The 19,528-nt window shown below is 35.8% G+C and overlaps 1 protein-coding gene across 3 annotated transcripts in view; it reads left to right on the top strand.

Moving 5' to 3' along the window:
• Positions 1-486: 486 nt before the first annotated feature.
• The window catches only part of LOC107591370 (MAGUK p55 subfamily member 3-like), a 25,977-nt gene continuing 6,935 nt past the window's right edge, over positions 487-19,528 (top strand). Inside the window, exons 1-13 of one of the 3 annotated variants that reach the window (XM_016280524.1) lie at positions 487-744; positions 9,616-9,671; positions 9,757-9,875; positions 10,049-10,126; positions 11,003-11,083; positions 11,188-11,325; positions 11,763-11,844; positions 12,362-12,447; positions 12,992-13,066; positions 13,187-13,383; positions 14,764-14,828; positions 15,308-15,328; positions 16,843-16,884. In XM_016280524.1, coding sequence (XP_016136010.1) covers positions 9,635-9,671; positions 9,757-9,875; positions 10,049-10,126; positions 11,003-11,083; positions 11,188-11,325; positions 11,763-11,844; positions 12,362-12,447; positions 12,992-13,066; positions 13,187-13,383; positions 14,764-14,828; positions 15,308-15,328; positions 16,843-16,884 — 1,021 coding nt within the window. In that variant the 5' untranslated portion in view covers positions 487-744; positions 9,616-9,634. The remainder of the gene's footprint in view (positions 745-9,615; positions 9,672-9,756; positions 9,876-10,048; positions 10,127-11,002; positions 11,084-11,187; positions 11,326-11,762; positions 11,845-12,361; positions 12,448-12,991; positions 13,067-13,186; positions 13,384-14,763; positions 14,829-15,307; positions 15,329-16,842; positions 16,885-19,528) is intronic. The other 2 variants (XM_016280531.1, XM_016280540.1) reach the window with 2 other exon arrangements.

The following is a 19,528-nucleotide window of genomic DNA, read 5'->3' as shown; positions in this document are numbered from 1 at the left end:
TCTGTTCATGCCCATGTTTAATAAAAATTTTTTTTATATTTAGATAAAAAAGATTTTCGATATGGTCTCATATTTTGAACCCTACTGCACCAGAGATGATACCCACACTACATCTCAGAACCACACTAAACTTCTGAGCTCTGGACTGTGGATTAATCCATCTACACGCACAACAAAGAAACAGCAACACTCTCACATACACTCACATATAAATATGCTGCATGCCCATGGAAGAGAGAAGAGGGGGATGGGGATGGGGAGACTCTTTTCTCCTTCTCTACCTCCATGTCTTCCATCTGACTGTGAGTGAATGAGTGCTCAGGCTTTCAGAGCTGCTCAAGTGAACACAATAATCTAAATAGAGAAAAAAGAAAAGACACAGAGGGTGGGAGGGGGAGAGATGCCCACTGGAGGCAACACGACCCCTGCGTGCATGTCTTACAACACCCACCTGCTTGTGTCTCTGTTGATAGAGAGCGAGAGAGAGAGAGAGAGAGACTAGCTGTGGGATACTGGATGAACGGAGGAGAGAAGGGGAGGAGGTAGGAGGGGAGGGAGGATGGAAAGGGGAGGGGGTTTGAGTGTGTGTGGAAGAGAGAGAACCACAGAGAGACAGAAAGAGAAGGGACAGACGGCAGGGGCGGCAGCCGGAGGAAGAGTCACGGTGAAAGGATCAGTAAGGCAACCGTCTGGGAACGACAGATCCAGAGACACAGAAAAAAAGAGAGGAAGACGTAGTCAGAGGTAGGCTGCTCCTTTCTATTACCTTCATTTGCTTCATTATACAGAGCTAAACACAAAGCCAGGCCCAGCATGCACTGCATGAGATCATGTGTGCGATTGTATGTGTGTGTTTTGGTGATTATCTCATCTAGAGGGGCCTTATTTTCTCTCGGACCCAATCAGTGGCATATGTGCAAATCAGTACTGCACTGCAGATGGAGAAGAGAGAGATTCAGAGGAAGAGAAAGACTGTAATGGGGAGAGAGAGAGAGAGAGTAAGGATGCATTAGGCATACGAGTAGAGAAGAAAGTACTGATGCGTTCACAACAGTGCTGAGGAAAACAAGCCGATCTGTTTCCATTATTGATAGTAAGAGTCCATCAATTTGTTCACTTTTTGTCTGAGGTGTATGTGTTCCTGCAACAATGTAATAGAAACAGAATTAGGTCACTGCGAGTTGAATTCTAATGGTCTGAATCTGTTTGGAAGTGGGTGCAGGGTTAGAGAAATGCTGTTTGTGCCAAAACACTGCGTGTTTGAGTTTGCTTCATGACAACAGGCAGTTGAACTATTAATGAATTTGAGCTTGCAAAATAATGATTCTAACATGATGTAGTCTCCAGGCAACATATATTCCTCTATGATCAATGCAAGTTTTGAAGATGGTCCAGGAAAACATTCAAACAGATGTCTACAGATATCTTGTCGTCTTTCTAATCTGTAACAAAAGGTGAATTTGTGTGATCGCTGACATTTCAGCCCCAGGGTCAGCTTGTTATTCATAAATCCCATTTGGCACTGGTATAAAATCTTAATATGTCATCAATATGCATCACTTTTATCTTCAGAAGCCCTAAATAATAAAGACTCACTTGTTGTCATAGTATTGTTCTAGATAGATCAGTGGTTCTGATCAAACTTCCAAGGGAGCCTTGGATGTTATGTTAAAAATGTTAATGAATACACTGTAAAAAATAAGTGTAATTTTAACTGTAAAATTTTGTAAAAACACTACGGGGAAAAAAACAGGTTAGGTTAACAGTAAGTTCCCGTACTATATACAGGGAAAAACTGTAAAATATCTAACCAGACATTTCATGTCATTTTACAGTAAAATGCTGTTAATTTGACAGTTTTTAGAAGTAAAAATAACAAATCAATGTTTTCCATTCCATCAATGTATTTTGTTTAAATAATCATGTTTTTTAATAGTTTTTGTTATTAGTTATGTATATTTGGGATTTATGTTACACCTTCTGTTGTTTAATGAAAGTTTAATACATTATTTAAGTATCCTGTGTGTTACTGTTACGGGGCTGACGAGAGTGAGACATGCGGATCCATGTGCAAAGCTTTATTAACAGACATGGTTAAGGACAGGCAAGAGTCAGACAATGGCATAACTGTAAAATTTTGTAAAAACACTACGGGGAAAAAAACAGGTTAGGTTAACAGTAAGTTCCCGTACTATATACAGGGAAAAACTGTAAAATATCTAACCAGACATTTCATGTCATTTTACAGTAAAATGCTGTTAATTTGACAGTTTTTAGAAGTAAAAATAACAAATCAATGTTTTCCATTCCATCAATGTATTTTGTTTAAATAATCATGTTTTTTAATAGTTTTTGTTATTAGTTATGTATATTTGGGATTTATGTTACACCTTCTGTTGTTTAATGAAAGTTTAATACATTATTTAAGTATCCTGTGTGTTACTGTTACGGGGCTGACGAGACGTGAGACATGCGGATCCATGTGCAAAGCTTTATTAACAGACATGGTTAAGGACAGGCAAGAGTCAGACAATGGCAAAAGGTATATAGAGGGCAAGACACAAGAATAATCCTAGGGCTAGCGTGGGTCAACGATCCGCGAACAGAATTAACAGGGCGAGACTAGAGGGATAAATCCAGGTACACAGGTAAAGATCAGAAACCGAGAAAAACAGACAAGGCAAGACTAGGCTAAGACTAAGAAACTAAAGCAGGCTCCGTAACGTAGCTATCTCAACTAGCGATATGCACATACAATACTCGGCAGCCAGAAAGGAGTGAGAATGTTATATAGTGAGTGAGTGATATGATACAGCTGTGTGCAATCAGTGTTGTGTGCAATCAGTGTAATGAATGATGGGATATGTCGTCCGGGGTGATATGCAACAGTGTAGTGCGAGAGTCAATGAAGTGGAAAGGGTGACCTCTGATGGCTAGCAGACAGAAGTTCATGGACCGGATACGTAACAGTTACCATGATGGTGTTTTGTGTTTGCATGAATGACTCTGTGCACCTTCTATATATTAGTATATACTTCTGCTTGTGGCAAAGCTACTTGTGATGAGCTTTGATTCTTCATGTGGCTTTCTCTTTTACCACCTACAGTTTTTGGCCGTAAATGTGTTTACAGTTTTTCTGTATTTTCTACAAAATTATTCTGGCAACCACAGCTGCCAAAATTATTTTGTAAAAACTACAGAATTTATTTACAGTGTACTTAAACACAAAGTTAAGTTTTTTTCCCCTTTTAAATACTAGCATTTTAATTGAAAAATGCAGATTCAAAATCTGTTCTAGATAGAGGATTGATGCGTGTGATTAAACTTTGTTATTTGAAACAAGGAGATGATATCATGGCCTAACAAATACCAAATCTTACTAAATAACAATGTTAAGCAGATGTGCACAGACTTGCGAGTAAGTTTATTAAATCTTATAATTGTTATTTTATCTTAAAGTGTCTAGGTCATAACTTTATTTCAGACCTCACATGCACTTCACCGGTACTGGATAAAAATTCATCTTGGGGATATAAAAACTCCTCTAACAATCCTGTACATGCTTTCTGTGAAAACCTATCCATTTCTTAGATAACCTGATTGAAATACCTTCGCCAGTATAAAAGTTTAAAGGAGCCGAATCCCATGCCAAGCAGCTCTACATCTGCTTTCAGCTGTGTAAGCAAATAGTTCATTATGATTATTCGCCCATCAGTCACAGGCACCATCAGCTAACTAACAAACCCAATGAAATCAAATTTGGAGTTTTGTAGCTTTTAGCTTACGTGTTAGCGTGAGACATGCGGATCCATGTGCAAAGCTTTATTAACAGACATGGTTAAGGACAGGCAAGAGTCAGACAATGGCAAAAGGTATATAGAGGGCAAGACACAAGAATAATCCTAGGGCTAGCGTGGGTCAACGATCCGCGAACAGAATTAACAGGGCGAGACTAGAGGGATAAATCCAGGTACACAGGTAAAGATCAGAAACCGAGAAAAACAGACAAGGCAAGACTAGGCTAAGACTAAGAAACTAAAGCAGGCTCCGTAACGTAGCTATCTCAACTAGCGATATGCACATACAATACTCGGCAGCCAGAAAGGAGTGAGAATGAGTGTTAAGTAGTGAGTGAGTGATATGAAACAGCTGTGTGCAATCAGTGCTGTGTGCAATCAGTGTAATGAATGATGGGATATGTCGTCCGGGGTGATATGCAACAGTGTAGTGCGAGAGTCAATGAAGTGGAAAGGGTGACCTCTGATGGCTAGCAGACAGAAGTTCATGGACCGGATACGTAACAGTTACCATGATGGTGTTTTGTGTTTGCATGAATGACTCTGTGCACCTTCTATATATTAGTATATACTTCTGCTTGTGGCAAAGCTACTTGTGATGAGCTTTGATTCTTCATGTGGCTTTCTCTTTTACCACCTACAGTTTTTGGCCGTAAATGTGTTTACAGTTTTTCTGTATTTTCTACAAAATTATTCTGGCAACCACAGCTGCCAAAATTATTTTGTAAAAACTACAGAATTTATTTACAGTGTACTTAAACACAAAGTTAAGTTTTTTTCCCCTTTTAAATACTAGCATTTTAATTGAAAAATGCAGATTCAAAATCTGTTCTAGATAGAGGATTGATGCGTGTGATTAAACTTTGTTATTTGAAACAAGGAGATGATATCATGGCCTAACAAATACCAAATCTTACTAAATAACAATGTTAAGCAGATGTGCACAGACTTGCGAGTAAGTTTATTAAATCTTATAATTGTTATTTTATCTTAAAGTGTCTAGGTCATAACTTTATTTCAGACCTCACATGCACTTCACCGGTACTGGATAAAAATTCATCTTGGGGATATAAAAACTCCTCTAACAATCCTGTACATGCTTTCTGTGAAAACCTATCCATTTCTTAGATAACCTGATTGAAATACCTTCGCCAGTATAAAAGTTTAAAGGAGCCGAATCCCATGCCAAGCAGCTCTACATCTGCTTTCAGCTGTGTAAGCAAATAGTTCATTATGATTATTCGCCCATCAGTCACAGGCACCATCAGCTAACTAACAAACCCAATGAAATCAAATTTGGAGTTTTGTAGCTTTTAGCTTACGTGTTAGCTCTTGTGTATTCCTAAATTTTCGAAATGTTGTGCTCTATAGAATATAAAACCCCAATACAAACTTCAAATCACCTGCTTGTTTATTATTATTATTATTTTTAAAGGGATAAGCCCACTGATACAGTATCATTCAAAACTCTTTAAAAAAAACTTTTAGAAATGAATTAAATGAATGCCTTTATTCAGCAAGGATGCATTAAATTAACAAGAAGTGACAGTAAAGACATCTATAATATTACAGAAAAGTTCTTGATTTTCACAAAAGAACATTAAGCATCACAACTGTTTTCAACATTGTTAATAATAAGAAGAAATGTTTCTTGAGCACCAAATCAGCCCCAAACTTTCAAATGGTGTATATCCCATTCAACTTTCCTGTTTTATTAAGATAGGTCAACACAAAAAAGTAAAGCTGCACTTGTCAAGCAATTGTCTTCCACTGCTGAAAAAAACAAAATGTCCCGTCCTGAAATCAGACTATTGGTTAAGCAAGAAGCTGACATGTCAAATTGCTGCTCAAACAATGACTAATTGTTTGATGGCACAACAGAGCCAGTGTTTCACTTTTCAGAGGAATTAACCTAAAACAGGGACTGGTGAAAGTTTTTTACAAAAATTACAGTTTCCATTTAAAGCTAGCTCAATCTAAGAAGAATCTGAAGTTTAGAATGAAAGACGTATTGAAACTAGACTGTTTTCAAATTATTTTTAAGATATTAAATCATATTCAAATGAATGAACCTTGTGCAGGTGGCCTAAGAAACATAAGCTACCCTATTGGTTACATATTTCGCTCTGGTTCCCTTCAGAGTCTCAGTCAGTAAATATCCTCCATACAGCAGGCAGACAGCACCATTCACCTAACATCATTAAATGTATTTTATACACCCTTAAAGTTTTGAACAACCAGATTGGATTTGATGTTCTGAAATTCAGCACACATCCGTAAGAATTAGGAAGGCCAAATAGATGTACTATCTGCTGAAGACTGCCTGACCTAAACAGACTTTCAAAGCCAATAAGGTTGCAGAGAGGTCTTTCTCAGTATGTGTGTGTGTGGTTTCCTTAGAACCAAGCCAAAACCCGAAAAGGACTCTAAGCTGTTCTAGACAGAAATAGCACACATGATGACGTGTTCATGCTTTTATGCCAAAGCTCATATTTGTCTTTTTAGGTTTATGAACAAGCCATGCAACGTTAACATTACACTGGCTTTCTACATAAGATATTATTCTTGATAAAATGCAGCACTACTGTATAACATATACGCATACACAAATAATGTACTGTATATAAACCCTTTTAAAAGTTTGGGATAATAAAAAAAATTACTTAATACTTTTATTCAACAAGGACATATTCAATTGTTCAAAAGTTACAGTAAAGACATTTAGAATTTCTATTTTAAATAAATTATGTTCTTCTGAACTTTCTTTCATCAAAGAATCCTGAAAAAATATATCACGTAAAAATGTGTGGAATAAATTAATAAATCACTTATTTTATAAATTACTTTCCAAAATCATTAAAACATCTGGAATTTCTCCACTGATAGACTGTATATTTATCATTTAATGTTTGTCTTACACCAAACCCCATTTTTCTCAATATTAACTTGTACTGTTTAACAACACACACACACAACAAAAACACACCTCATATGCCCGTGTATTGATTTCACTAAGCTATTTTCCATAAAGTGGGAAAGACATTGTAGCGGATTAGCTCATGGGGAAATATGAATAATTAACCATAACTAGTTATAATTAACTATTCATATTTTAGATCCACTGTAGATATTTAGCTGACCACTCAGGGTCAACCGTCTTGTCAATTCTAAGAACGTTAATTTCCTGGTTAAAGGAAATAACTTTCTTACTGTACAATTCTATAAGTTTGTAACGTAAATCTGCATGATTATTGACTCCGGTTATGAGTAAACAATGAACACGTCAAGTGTGATACAAGTAAGGTTTTATTAACTACATAAACACTTAAACTAGTCTAACATACTACATAAACACATTAAGCCGGTCTAACATACACATACGCACACACACACACACACACATACAGTTGGTATAGGAAAGGGTGCACAGGCGTGGAGGGCTTGCACTGCTGGCGACCGACACTCAGCCGGCTGTCTTCTGCCCAAGTCTATGCGCAGTCGGTAGGACCGTTCAAATTCCTTCCGAACCAAGCCAAGCTCCCCTCCAATTGCTGAGTCAGGGCCCGGACCTCAGCTCTGTCTGTATGCAGGTGGCCCCGTATTTGTGAAATCTAGCTAACAAAATATATATTGTGTGTTGGAGTGTTCCAGACGCTACAACATCATTCTTCAGAGCAAAAATAACTGTGAATTTCTGTCCGTGGTAGCCATGAAGGGATTATTAGTTTATCTCTCACATTCACTCTTCTGATATTTCTGAGAATTGAATGCAGTTTTATGGTATTATAGGTGCCTGCAGATATCTATCATCACCTTTTTAAAATTTTACAATGAGTAAATCGCTCTGTGATTTGCCATATTTTTACACATACTGTGCAATAACACATGGCTTGTTATGTTGGACTCGTGTATTTTGAATATACATATATATTTTTCAACAGGCACAGCAGGAAATGCAATTGATGTTATATTGTGTGTCACTACATTGAACAGTCACAGATGTTCTAATTCTTTTCACAATTAGGATTAGTAGCTTAGTTTAATTTCAGCTCCCTAAATAAGCATGAGCTTGTTCATATATACAATAAGCAAATTTCTTCTGCTTCACCTGCCCTCATTGCTCAGTCTTGACATGTAAGTACATTTGATTTATATAGCACATTTAAACACAGCGAAGCGGACCAAAGTGCTGAACAGAAAAAACAAGTCCATCAACATGTCCATCTTCATGCTAAACTCTCAGTCTATACAAAGTGTCAAACTTCACTGCAGCTCATTTCTAACTGGTTCAATGAATAAAACATGTTACAACCCTCCTTATGTTGAATGGAAGAAAACGTGGAAGAAAAACTGCAGCAAAGTTTCTATTTTTTCTAGACGGATCAGTGCTTGTGGAAATGCTATTTCTGTTTCACTAGGCACACTGAAAGTATGGCATCTGTGAATTGCTTTGGGAGCGTGTGTGAGGGAGAGATAGTGTAAAAGAGGAAGTTGTGGCAGCACTCTGAGCTTTGTGTTCCTGCTCTTGGCACCAACAGAACAGCATCATTCATCTCTTCCAGTCACTCTCTCCCCTCTATTCTAGCACTTTATCATGGCTGAATATTCATTAATCATATCACATAGCACACTCAGTAAGATGATATGAAATATAAGTCATGACGGGATATTGATGAACCGATCTACTGCAGGCATTTAAACTGATTACTAACCTTGAGGAAACGATAGGAGAGTTTTTTACTCACAATTTGTACAGTGTCCCAACTTTTTTGGAATTGGGTTTGTAGATGGTAGATGAAAAAATACATTGAAAGGACATAAATGATATTGTAGATTAAACAAAAAACAGGTAATTTGAACATGGTTATTATTTAAAAAACTAGTGTACCAGTGGTATCATAGGCCCGTGGTCTATGTGAGTTTATTTTTGGTCATCTGTGACATGTTTTTATGTGTCTGAATCCTGACACCCTGGTCTAGTTGGATTTGCTTTTTGACATTTATCAATATTGCTCTTTATACAATACAGATTGTTTCAAAGCAGATTCACATTAATAAATGGGGAAATAACAGTGTTTATGTTGTAAAATTCAATTCAGCTATAAGGAGCTCTAAAGAAAAGAATAGTGTCATTATTCAGCTCAAGCCAGTTCAATGTTGATTCAATTCAGTTCAGTAGCAGTTGCAAATTTGTCTTGTCTTGACAAATAGAGTTGCTTAATATGGTTGTTCAGAGCTTGTGCTTGTTTACCTTTCAACAACCTTTTGACATCACTGCTCCAGTATGTGTTCGGATGAAAGAAACAAACTACAATTTAAGATCTATAAATTAGGATTTTTTCTAGTTTCAGAATATTTTTACTAATTTATTACATCAAAAATCTGTTATGAAATGATAACTTTAATTACACCGTCATATGAACAATCATTCAGTAGACACATACAGAAACAGTTCAAATCTCTCTCTGTTCGAATCGAATTGAAAAATAACATGCGGCTCAGTCAGAGAGTCAGTTGCAAATAAGTCACAGTTCTGAATGATTCACTGAGTTAGTAAAAATAACCTGTTCATAGGAGTCATTTGTTCGCGAATTGAACACCACGGCTCGCGTTGTGTTCGTTCTGCGTGCTGTAAACAAGGGGAAGCTAAACATATAATAAACTAATGTTATCTCGCGAGATGATAGCCTAATTAGACTTTAAGCTATTATCGCAAATGTTTATTTTTTTTATCCCTTTACCGTAAACCCAAAAACCAACTAATGTAAAAACACTGTCAGACTTTGGGGTACTGTAATAAAGATAATCTCTCTTTTAGGTCAACCCCTTCCTGATCGATGAAAGAAACCATGCCAGTCCTCTCTGCAGGAGCAGGTGTGCTGCACATCTATAAAAACACACTTGTATGTATGTATAGTCAGAATATTGACACTCACTCTGATCTCCTGTTCGTATGTAGGGTTGCATGAGACGCTTGCCCTGCTGACCTCACAGCTGCATCCAGATGCCAATCACAAAGAGGACATGGTCTTCCTCAAGGATGTCTTCAGTGAGAGGAGTCTCAGCTATCTGATGAAGGTGTGTGTCATTAATGCATGGCTTTGCATTGAATTCACCTCACATATGCTGCACCATATATTTACAGCATGTATGATTTACCTTAGCTTATTTTAAAAGGTATGGCCGCAAATATGTTAGAGACCAATCATCTCCAGCTCTGTATACATGTGCATTGTGCGTGTCTTTGCTAGATCCATGAGAAGTTGCGTCAGTACGAAAGGCAGAGCCCCACCCCTGTTCTCCACAGTGCCTCCACTCTGGCAGAGGATGTAAGTGCTGCAGTCTGTCATAGCAAGATTAATGCGGCTTTTTTTTACAATAATATATGAGAACAGAGTTTAATGGTATCTGGGGGGAATGAGGAAACCCTAAAATGTTTGACTCAGCAACTTTGGTGTGCCTCTAATTTAGCCATACTCCAGGGACAAATTTGCTAAAAAAATATCCATAATTTCTTTTTTTATTTTATAAAAAAAATTATAATAAAAATCTAAAATATTAATAATCATTTATTTAACAAATAACAATTGAAAAAAATGTGCCACATTTTGAAACATAAATAACATTTATATAATATTCTAATGTACACTAACAGTCAAAAGTTCAGAATAATTACTTTTTAAAATGTTTTTTTCAAAGAAGCCACTTATGCTCACCAAGGCTGCAATTATTGGATCAAAACTTTTAAATAAATTTGACATTATTTTGAAATATGAATACAATTTAAAATAGTTGTTTTCTATTTGAATAGATTTTGAAATATAATATATTCCTGTTTTTAGAATGATTTCTGAAGGATTATGTGACCCCGAAGACTGGAGTAATGGCTGCTGAACAGTCAGGAATAAATTACATTATAAAACATATTAAAACAGAAAACAGTTGAAAGTAAATTGTAATAACATTTCACAATATTTCTGTTCATTTATTTATTTAATTATTTGGTCAAATAAATCCAGCCTTGGTGTGCATAAGATTAAAAAAAAGCTGCGATTATGCCAAACTTTTGACCCGTAGTGTATATAATTGTAAAGATTTATAATATTTTGAATTGTTTTCTTTGATAAAATGATAAGCCTGTTTTTAAAGTCAGCTATTTGATAGCTTGTTAAATGCTTTGATTTTCGTCTATCACTGATTGGTAGGTGGCAGAGGAGTTGCAAAGTGGACCAATGAGTGCTGAGGAAAAAGAGCTGCTACATTTGCTGACATCACCACATCTCAAGGTACAAACAATATTTTTACTGTTAGACCTTCATGATAACTGTTAGTCAAAAACACAATCTAGATATCTAGATAAATCTAGCTCCTATCCCTCCTGCATTGGTAGGCGGTTTTGTCAGTTCACGACACGGTGGCGCAGAAGAACTTTGACCCAGTGCTGCCTCCTCTCCCCGATGACTTTGAGGATGAACTAGATGAGGAGTCTGTCAAGATTGTCCGCCTAGTCAAAAACAAAGAGCCGCTGGTAAGAGAAATAAACAATGCCAGTTGCACAAATACAGTGACTCTTGAACTGTTATTTTAGTATTATTTATAGATTATTATACTATTTGATAATATTTTGAATAGATTTTATTGTTACATTTTCAGTTTTCATTTAAATTTCAGTTGTAGTTTTGCCATGTCATTGTGCATTCTTGTTGTAATTTTTATGATTTTTACAATATATTTTTATTTGGTTTTAATTTATTTTTATTTCAGTTTTAGTAACTTTAATACTTAAACAAAATAAGAAATGTTGCCTTGGCAACTAAAGGAAATACATGTAAGTTACATTTAAATAAAAGTTCAGGATACAAGTCAGTTTGGTCCATCAGCATTTTGATCCATCATATATTTTTAGGTTGTTGTTTGGTGTTACTCTGCAGTTGAACCTTCTTTTTGTTTCTTTCTATCTCTCAGGGTGCCACTATTCGGCGGGATGATTCCACAGGGGCCGTGATTGTGGCTCGGATCATGAAAGGAGGGGCTGCAGACAGGAGTGGTGAGTGACACTTCAAAGAATTTGTCTTCAATCTTGTGGTCTCGGTTTACTCCATGCCCCAATATACACCTGAGAATCTTTTTTAATTACCATTGAGTATATCAGTGGAACACCAGTCCAGTCTTCAAAGGTTATATTCGTCTCTAAACCCATTGAAGTGTCTGAGTATCCTGCACCTCTACTGAGTGTGCTAGATATGATTATTTTTACCTCGCTCTGTGATGAGCACTAGACTGCATGTCTGCTGCAATGACACATGGCCCATCTTTGTGGTCAAAGAGAGTCTCCAGAGACTCAATCAAGGGAATCAAACAGACTCACTAACCACCTGACCACAGCTGTTGCCATGGGAATATAGTGTGTGTGTGTCTGTGTGTGTGTGGTGGGAATGATCTATTTGGTCATTAAAAATTCATTGAACTACGCCTATAAAGTGTATTATGGATCACACACAGCAGGTACAGCTTGAACATGTGGTAGTGAATCTGTAAATCAGGTAGTCCTCCTCTATCCGCAGGTCTGGTGCATGTCGGTGATGAACTGAGAGAGGTCAACGGCAGCTCTGTAATGCACAAGAGACCAGATGAGATCAGTCAACTACTGGTAATACTATTCTCCTAGACCTCCTTCACATTCATTTGGTATAATTCATTGCAAAAACAAAAAACAAAAAAGACACATAAACACAGAATTAACAACTCCTGCTTCCTAAATAAAAAGAGTTTTCCTATCATCAAAGCATTTTATTCACACAAAAATGCAAATCCTGTCATCATTTACTCTTTCAACTTTTGTTCTTGTCCTCATGTACGATTGTTGTTCTTCTGTAGAACATAAAAGAATATATAAAAAAAAAATTCTTGGTCCATATAATGTGTCTATAAAATATATTTATTTTCTTTGCCTATTTAATGTATTTGCTATCATTTTATTATAATTATCTTATGTAATATAATATAATAATATTATTTCACTTTTTTCTCAGCAAATGTTGGTTGTGAACAGTTCAATTAATTGTAATATCATATAATTCATTGTTTAAAAAAAGTTCAATCAATTGACAGTCCTAATAAAATCAAACCATAATCATTCCTGTTTATTGTCATAATAAGATAAGTAATTTAACTGTTTTTTTTTTCTTTCTTAGTCTCAATCACAAGGATCTATCACACTGAAGATCATCCCAGCAATCAAAGATGAGGACAAGCTGAAAGAGAGCAAGGTAATTGACTATAAAACGGCATAAAACCTAGTAATTTATCAGTAATCAGTCCAGCATCTCTCCAGTTTTTTCTCTTGTTCACTGGGTTTGCATCTTGTTCATACCATGTGTTTTCTTCAGGTCTACATGCGAGCGCTGTTTGATTACACTCCATTGGAGGACAAAGCCACGCCATGTCAGGAGGCAGGGCTTCCGTTTAAACGAGGAGACATCCTGCAGGTGGTCAGTCAGGGTGATCAGACGTGGTGGCAGGCCAAGAGAGTGGGAGATTGCAACCTGCGTGCAGGACTCATCCCATCCAAACAGTTTCAGGAGAGGTGAGACAAAACATCTAAAAAACACACACCCTACTACCTTAAAGCTGTTTAGTTTGCAGGAAATCAAGACATATTTTAGTTAATCGATCGATCAAATCAATCAATAAACAAACAAACTACTCAGCTACTTGTACCATTTAACCTAGACTGACCAGCAGGGGTGTCGTTAGTGTAGGGAAAAGGGTGAGTGCATAGGGCCCATAGGTTGACAGGGGCCTTCTCACCCACCCCCCACTGAAATTGTAATGATGAAGTTGCAATTTAGTACATTTTAATTATATTAACTTTAAATGTAATATCGTATAAAACCTACAGTAAAAATGATCATCAAGTACTGTACTGTATGTTAGGCAACACATCAAAATGTGTACTCCTTTAAAAACAAAAGATGATTAAAACATAAAATGTCCTTTAAATTAAACATTATTACAATGTGCACTTTAAAAAATATCTTTAAATACACTTAAGTGGCATTTAATTTTATTAATAATATAGCATCTGTATTATATATATTTTTTTCTTCTTTTTTACTGAAGTGCACATTCAAAACAATAAAGCACACTTTGATTATTTTCCAACATCAGCTAAAAAAATGTTTTAACACAAGATAACCTGGAATGCTTAAACACAATTGTAGCATGACCACAGAATTAGCTTCAATGTGTAAAAAGACAGTTTTCTGTTTCTAAATAACAGCGCTATTAAGTATTTTGTGAATCAGGTTTATATGAACAGTGTGGCTGCTGCACCATTATTAGCGTTGTTAGTAGCTGCAAATTACATACAGTCTCTGAAAGCTGTGGTTTCCTTTAGGCTAAATCAATAAAATTAATTTTAAATTATTCTCCCTGTAGGTTTTATTAGACATAGATTGGCCAGCCTGCCTTTTTGTCCCCTCTTTCATCTCAGCGGGTTGCATCTTAGCTATACACTCTTAAAAATAAAGGTGCTTCAAAAGGTTCTTTAAGCGATGCCATAGAAGAACCATTTTTGGTTCCACAAAGAACCATTTAGTCAAAGGTTCTTTAAAGAATCATCTCTTTCTTACCTTTTTTATAATCTGAAGAACCTTCTATCGCCACAAAGAACCTTTTGTGAAACAGAAAGGTTCTTCAGATGTTAAATGTTCTTTATGGAACCATTTAGACAAAAAGGTTCTTCTATGGCATCGTGAAGCACCTTTATTTTTAAGAGTGTACTCTCATGCAAAGAATGGGAGCATTTTTTTCTCACTGTTGAATTTTTTTGATCTCGCTTAATAGTATATTTGATGGCTCCAGAGACAGGAATATCCAGTCAGACTAGTACAAAACATTATTGTCAAGCGATTTGATGCTTTTCCACTGTTTGAAGTTCTCCCCATATGGTTTTTCCCCTCAGGCGGTTAGCCTACAGAATAAAACTGGGGACCCTTCAAAGCTCAAAGTCTCCAAATAAAGCTGTCTGTGAGTATTTCAGTAATTCTTCCTTCCTTACGGATAACCCCTTCAGTTATTAATCAGTGTTGACTAACGGGAGGCATAATTTGCTGGTGTGTGTGCTTGTGTGAAGTGGCCAGGTGATTACTGAGCTCCAACCAAATGCTTCATGTTCACTAATCTAAAGAGAACAGACACATCTACAGTTTAGCAAAATGCATAATGCACCCTTTTCACTTGCTCTCTCTCAGAGACTCTCATTATGTGCATTATATCTGTTCCTCTTCTGCTTCTTCCTTAATTACTCCATCAGTGTGTGGGTCTTCACTGCTGGACACACTTTGACCTGCAAGATGTGGGAATGATTGAATTTATGAAACTCTCTATTTAATAAATAAACTTCAGGGCCAGTGTAGCATCTTTTCCAATTCAGAGTAAATGAAGTCTGCAGTTTTGGCTTCTTTTGTCATGATATCTTTTCCTTTTCTTATTACTGCTGACACCAGATGACCAGGGATGTGACAAAGGTGGGTCTTCTAGATCTGAGTTCACACATTCACCCTCAAATACACACACAACACACTTGTATTGGTTCCACAATGATTATGAAATTAGGCCAGTGTGTCACCTAATCTATTAATTCCTGGACAGAGACAACTGCTGTTCTACTGTACACACACACACACACACACACACACACACACACACATTCAATGAGAGAGAGGCTTTGATGCATGACACTTTCCAGGAATAAGGTATACTTTGATGGTCCATTACTTTTTTTAAAGCATTAGAGGAACAAATCACACAAAATTTATTGCCTCATATAAAATGAACCTAGCATGACAAGTAGCTAGTTTTATAAAAATCAAACGTCTGTATCTTCCCTTAATGTTGCTTTTGGCCCGTTCCACTTTAGAGGTCCTGGCCTTTTTTTTCCTGAGATTCTCACTTCACTCCATTTTCCATCTTTTCCCTTATCAAGTCTTCCTTTAATACACTATCAACTAATGTTCTGAGATCTCAAACATCACGTCACTTTTCTTCTTCAATCCTTTCTTTATTCTCTTCCTAAAGGTGCACTCAGTAATACTTGTATTTTATACTGAAATAAATAATTTAAAATCATGTACACTGGAGATGAAGACTCCAGTAACATCAGTAGCCTAATAAAAATAAATATCTAAATATTCACTACTGTTTAAAATTTTGGAGTCTGTAAGATTTCTTATTGTTTTTGAAATAAGTCTCTCATGCTCACCAAGGCTGCATTTATTTGACCAAAATACAGTAAAAACAATAATATTGTGTAATAAATGTTAAAATAACTGTTTTCTCTTTTAATATATTTTAAAATGTACTTTATTCCTGTGATGCAAAGCTGATTTTTCAGCAGTCATTACTTCAATCTTCAGTGTCACATGAGTCTAATAAGCTGATTTCATGCTCAAGAAACATTTCTTCTTCTTATTAATGCACAGTTCAATATTTTTATGAAAACGTTGATACAGTACATTATTTTGCTAAATAGAATGTTTAACTGCATTAAACAGCATTTAAATATTTTGTAACATTATAAATGCCTTTATTGTCAAAAAATAAATAAATAAAATATAAATAAATAAAAAAATTAAAATAAATAAAATCTTATTGACCCCAAACTGTTTCAATTGTAGCTAACCAACTCATGGGGGTCTTGTTGAGACCAACACATTTTGCTTTTGCATAATACTACATTAACACTGTTAGGTGTCAGTGTAAGTCCTGTATGGCCAGTGCAACAGAAACACAAAATTACTGAGTACACTACAAATATTTCCAGTTTTCTTTCATATAATGTCTATAGCTCTCAGGTGATGTTATATTCCATTACAAACCCCTGGGTTGGCCACGCCCACCACAGACTACTGAAATATGTGCTGCCTGCCTGCCTGCCTGCCTAACTGTTGAACCTGCTTGTGTAACTGTAGTTCTGCAACCCTCCTTCCTCTCTCCTGGTCTCCTCTGCTCACTCCCTCTCTCCCTGCTTGCCTCCCTACAGAGGACTGTGACTGTGAGGGGTATTTCAATGGACAGTACATAGGTGAGAAACTGCATGCCCACTCCTGTACCCAGCGCCTGCTAACTCTGCTAAATGTACTAAACTTCTGCCTGAGTGAGCTTCTGTTACTGCCTGCCTGTGTGCCAAGAGCTATGGCCGAGCCCTTGATGAGGGGAGGCCGGATTGGGGGGCGGGGTGTTGGTATTTGGCAGTGTGAAGGGAATTTTAGGTCAGTCAAAATCTTTCACTGTGAAGAAACCAATTTGGAGTGGTGCACTGATGCCTTTGAAAGAAAGAGTGGAACCTGTTTGCTATTTTTGTTTACACCTTTGATTTAACATAGTATTAGAAAGAGTATGTGAGTGGAGCAGAATGACAGCAATTTCCCCCTCAGTAATCACTCCACTGCAGCTCCTTTTATTTGGAAGGAATGCATTAAATGAATCAAAAGTGACAGTTAGGAAATTTATGGTATAAAGGATTTCTATTTCAAATAAATGCTGTTCTGTTGAACGTTTTTATTAATCAAGGATCCTGGGGGGAAAGGGATCATTTGACATTGAAGACTGGAGTAATGACTGCTGAAAATTCAGCTTTGACATCACAGGAATAAATTATATTATATAATTTATATATAAAATATATTAAATTATAAAACAGTTATTTTAGATTGTAATAATATTTCACAATGGTACTGATTTTAATGGTAATGTTTTAATCGAATAAATTCAGCCTTGGTGAACATATAAGTCATCTTTCAAAAAAATGTAAAAATCTTAATTATTCCACACTTTTGACTGCTAGTACTATAAGTGAAATAAGTGCAGTTTTTGGAAAATGGATGTATATGATGTGAATAGAGTACACAATCACGAAAAAGTGCAGAATTACCAACAAATCTATGACCATTTTCACAGGTTTTTCACACTTTTCTGTCAATGCCTTTCTGATAATAAAATACATTAAATTATAAATCATAACATTTTACATTATTTTCATTATAAATCTAAATTTATTTTAATAATGCGTAAAAAAAATGTATTATAAATTAAATTAATTTAAAATAATATAATTGATATATTATTGTATTTGTATAAATACTTTCTTTTTTTTGAGCTATTAGTCCATAATCACTGTTTTGCACTTGATGAATTCTTGCTCACATACAGTATAGCTCTGCGTTATATCCATGATGGAGAGATATTGGAGTGGATTTGGAGGGATTGAGAACACCAATACTCCAACTTACAAATAAAACATCATTGCTTTAGGCAATATCGGGCTCTGCACCACTCACATACTCTGATAATACAAAGACAGGGTTTGTCATCCCTCTGAGTTAAAAGTGTTAGCAACATGTCTGGCATGTTTCAAGTCTCATTAGTTAATGAGTGCTAATTTGAGGAGCTGTTAAAAGAGTGAAGAAAAGCAAGTGATATTCAGTTAATATAGTGTTAGACATTTCATTCACAGGCTATCACGGTATTTTCACAATGTGTAGCAGCTGCAGAAATCTGTGTCAGTAGGGATGACCGACAAGCTGCCAGATTTTCATCTTCATATCTTCACTTTCTCTCTGACACCAGTGTCTCTTTCTTTTGATCTGTGAAGAGTTTTGATACTGTGACTTTCTGTGGGTGGCGTGAATAAGTATTGCTATGGTATTTGAAACATTGAAGCAAATTATCAGCGCAGAAACTTTTTTGCTCACTAACTATCTGTAATTTTTTTCCCCAAGTAATAATTACGTTGAGATAGCGTGTGCAGTGATTATTTAAATTTCTGCAATTATGCCTCCTTTTTTAATCTACATTAGGCTTATTATGGATTGCGCCTTATTATACTATTTCTGCCCATGGAAATTCCAATTTTATTAGAAGTAGATTTTTTTTTTTTAAAGAAATTTATACTTTTATTCAATAAGGATGCATTAAATTGACCAAAGGTAACATAAAAAGACATTTATATTTTAAATTGTTTTTTTTTATTTTAAATAATATTAAGCAGCAAAACTGTATTCAGCATTGATAATTGTAATAAGACATGTTTATTGAGCAGCAAATCAGCATATTAGGATGATTTCTGAAGGATCATGTGACACTGAAGACTGGAATAATGATGCTGAAAATTCAGCTTTGCCATCACAGGAATAAATTACATTTTAAAATATATTCAAACAGAAAACAATCATTTTAAATGATAATACAATTTCACAATATTTCTGTACATAATAATAATAATAATAATAATAATAATAATAATGCAGCCTTATTGGATATAAGACACTTCTTTAAAGGGGTCATATGATTCTGCTAAAAAGAACATTATTTTGTGTATTTGGTGTAATGAAATGGGGTTATGCGGTTTAAGGTTAAAAAAACATATTATTTTCCACATACTGTACATTATTGTTTCTCCTCTATGCCCCGCCTTTCTGAAACGCGTCGATTTTCAGGCGGAGCGATGAGACAAAAACATTAAAACCCATTATAAACGAGGCATTTGTTGCATCCAGTGGGGACATAATTACGGATTATAATGACTTATACCGTCTTTTTACACGTTGCGTTGCAACGCGCCGCGTAAACATAAAACCATGTCTGCATTTGTGATCGGAGAAATGACAAACAACAAGTGCTACTCTACACTGCTCAAAACTCGCGTTTGAATCGTCAGTGGCAAATTC

The sequence above is a fragment of the Sinocyclocheilus grahami genome, unplaced genomic scaffold (genome assembly GCF_001515645.1).
Source record: "Sinocyclocheilus grahami isolate Dianchi unplaced genomic scaffold, SAMN03320097.WGS_v1.1 scaffold9.1, whole genome shotgun sequence".
Classification (NCBI taxonomy): Eukaryota; Metazoa; Chordata; class Actinopteri; order Cypriniformes; family Cyprinidae; genus Sinocyclocheilus; species Sinocyclocheilus grahami.
This window is presented reverse-complemented; position numbering and strand designations above follow the sequence as displayed.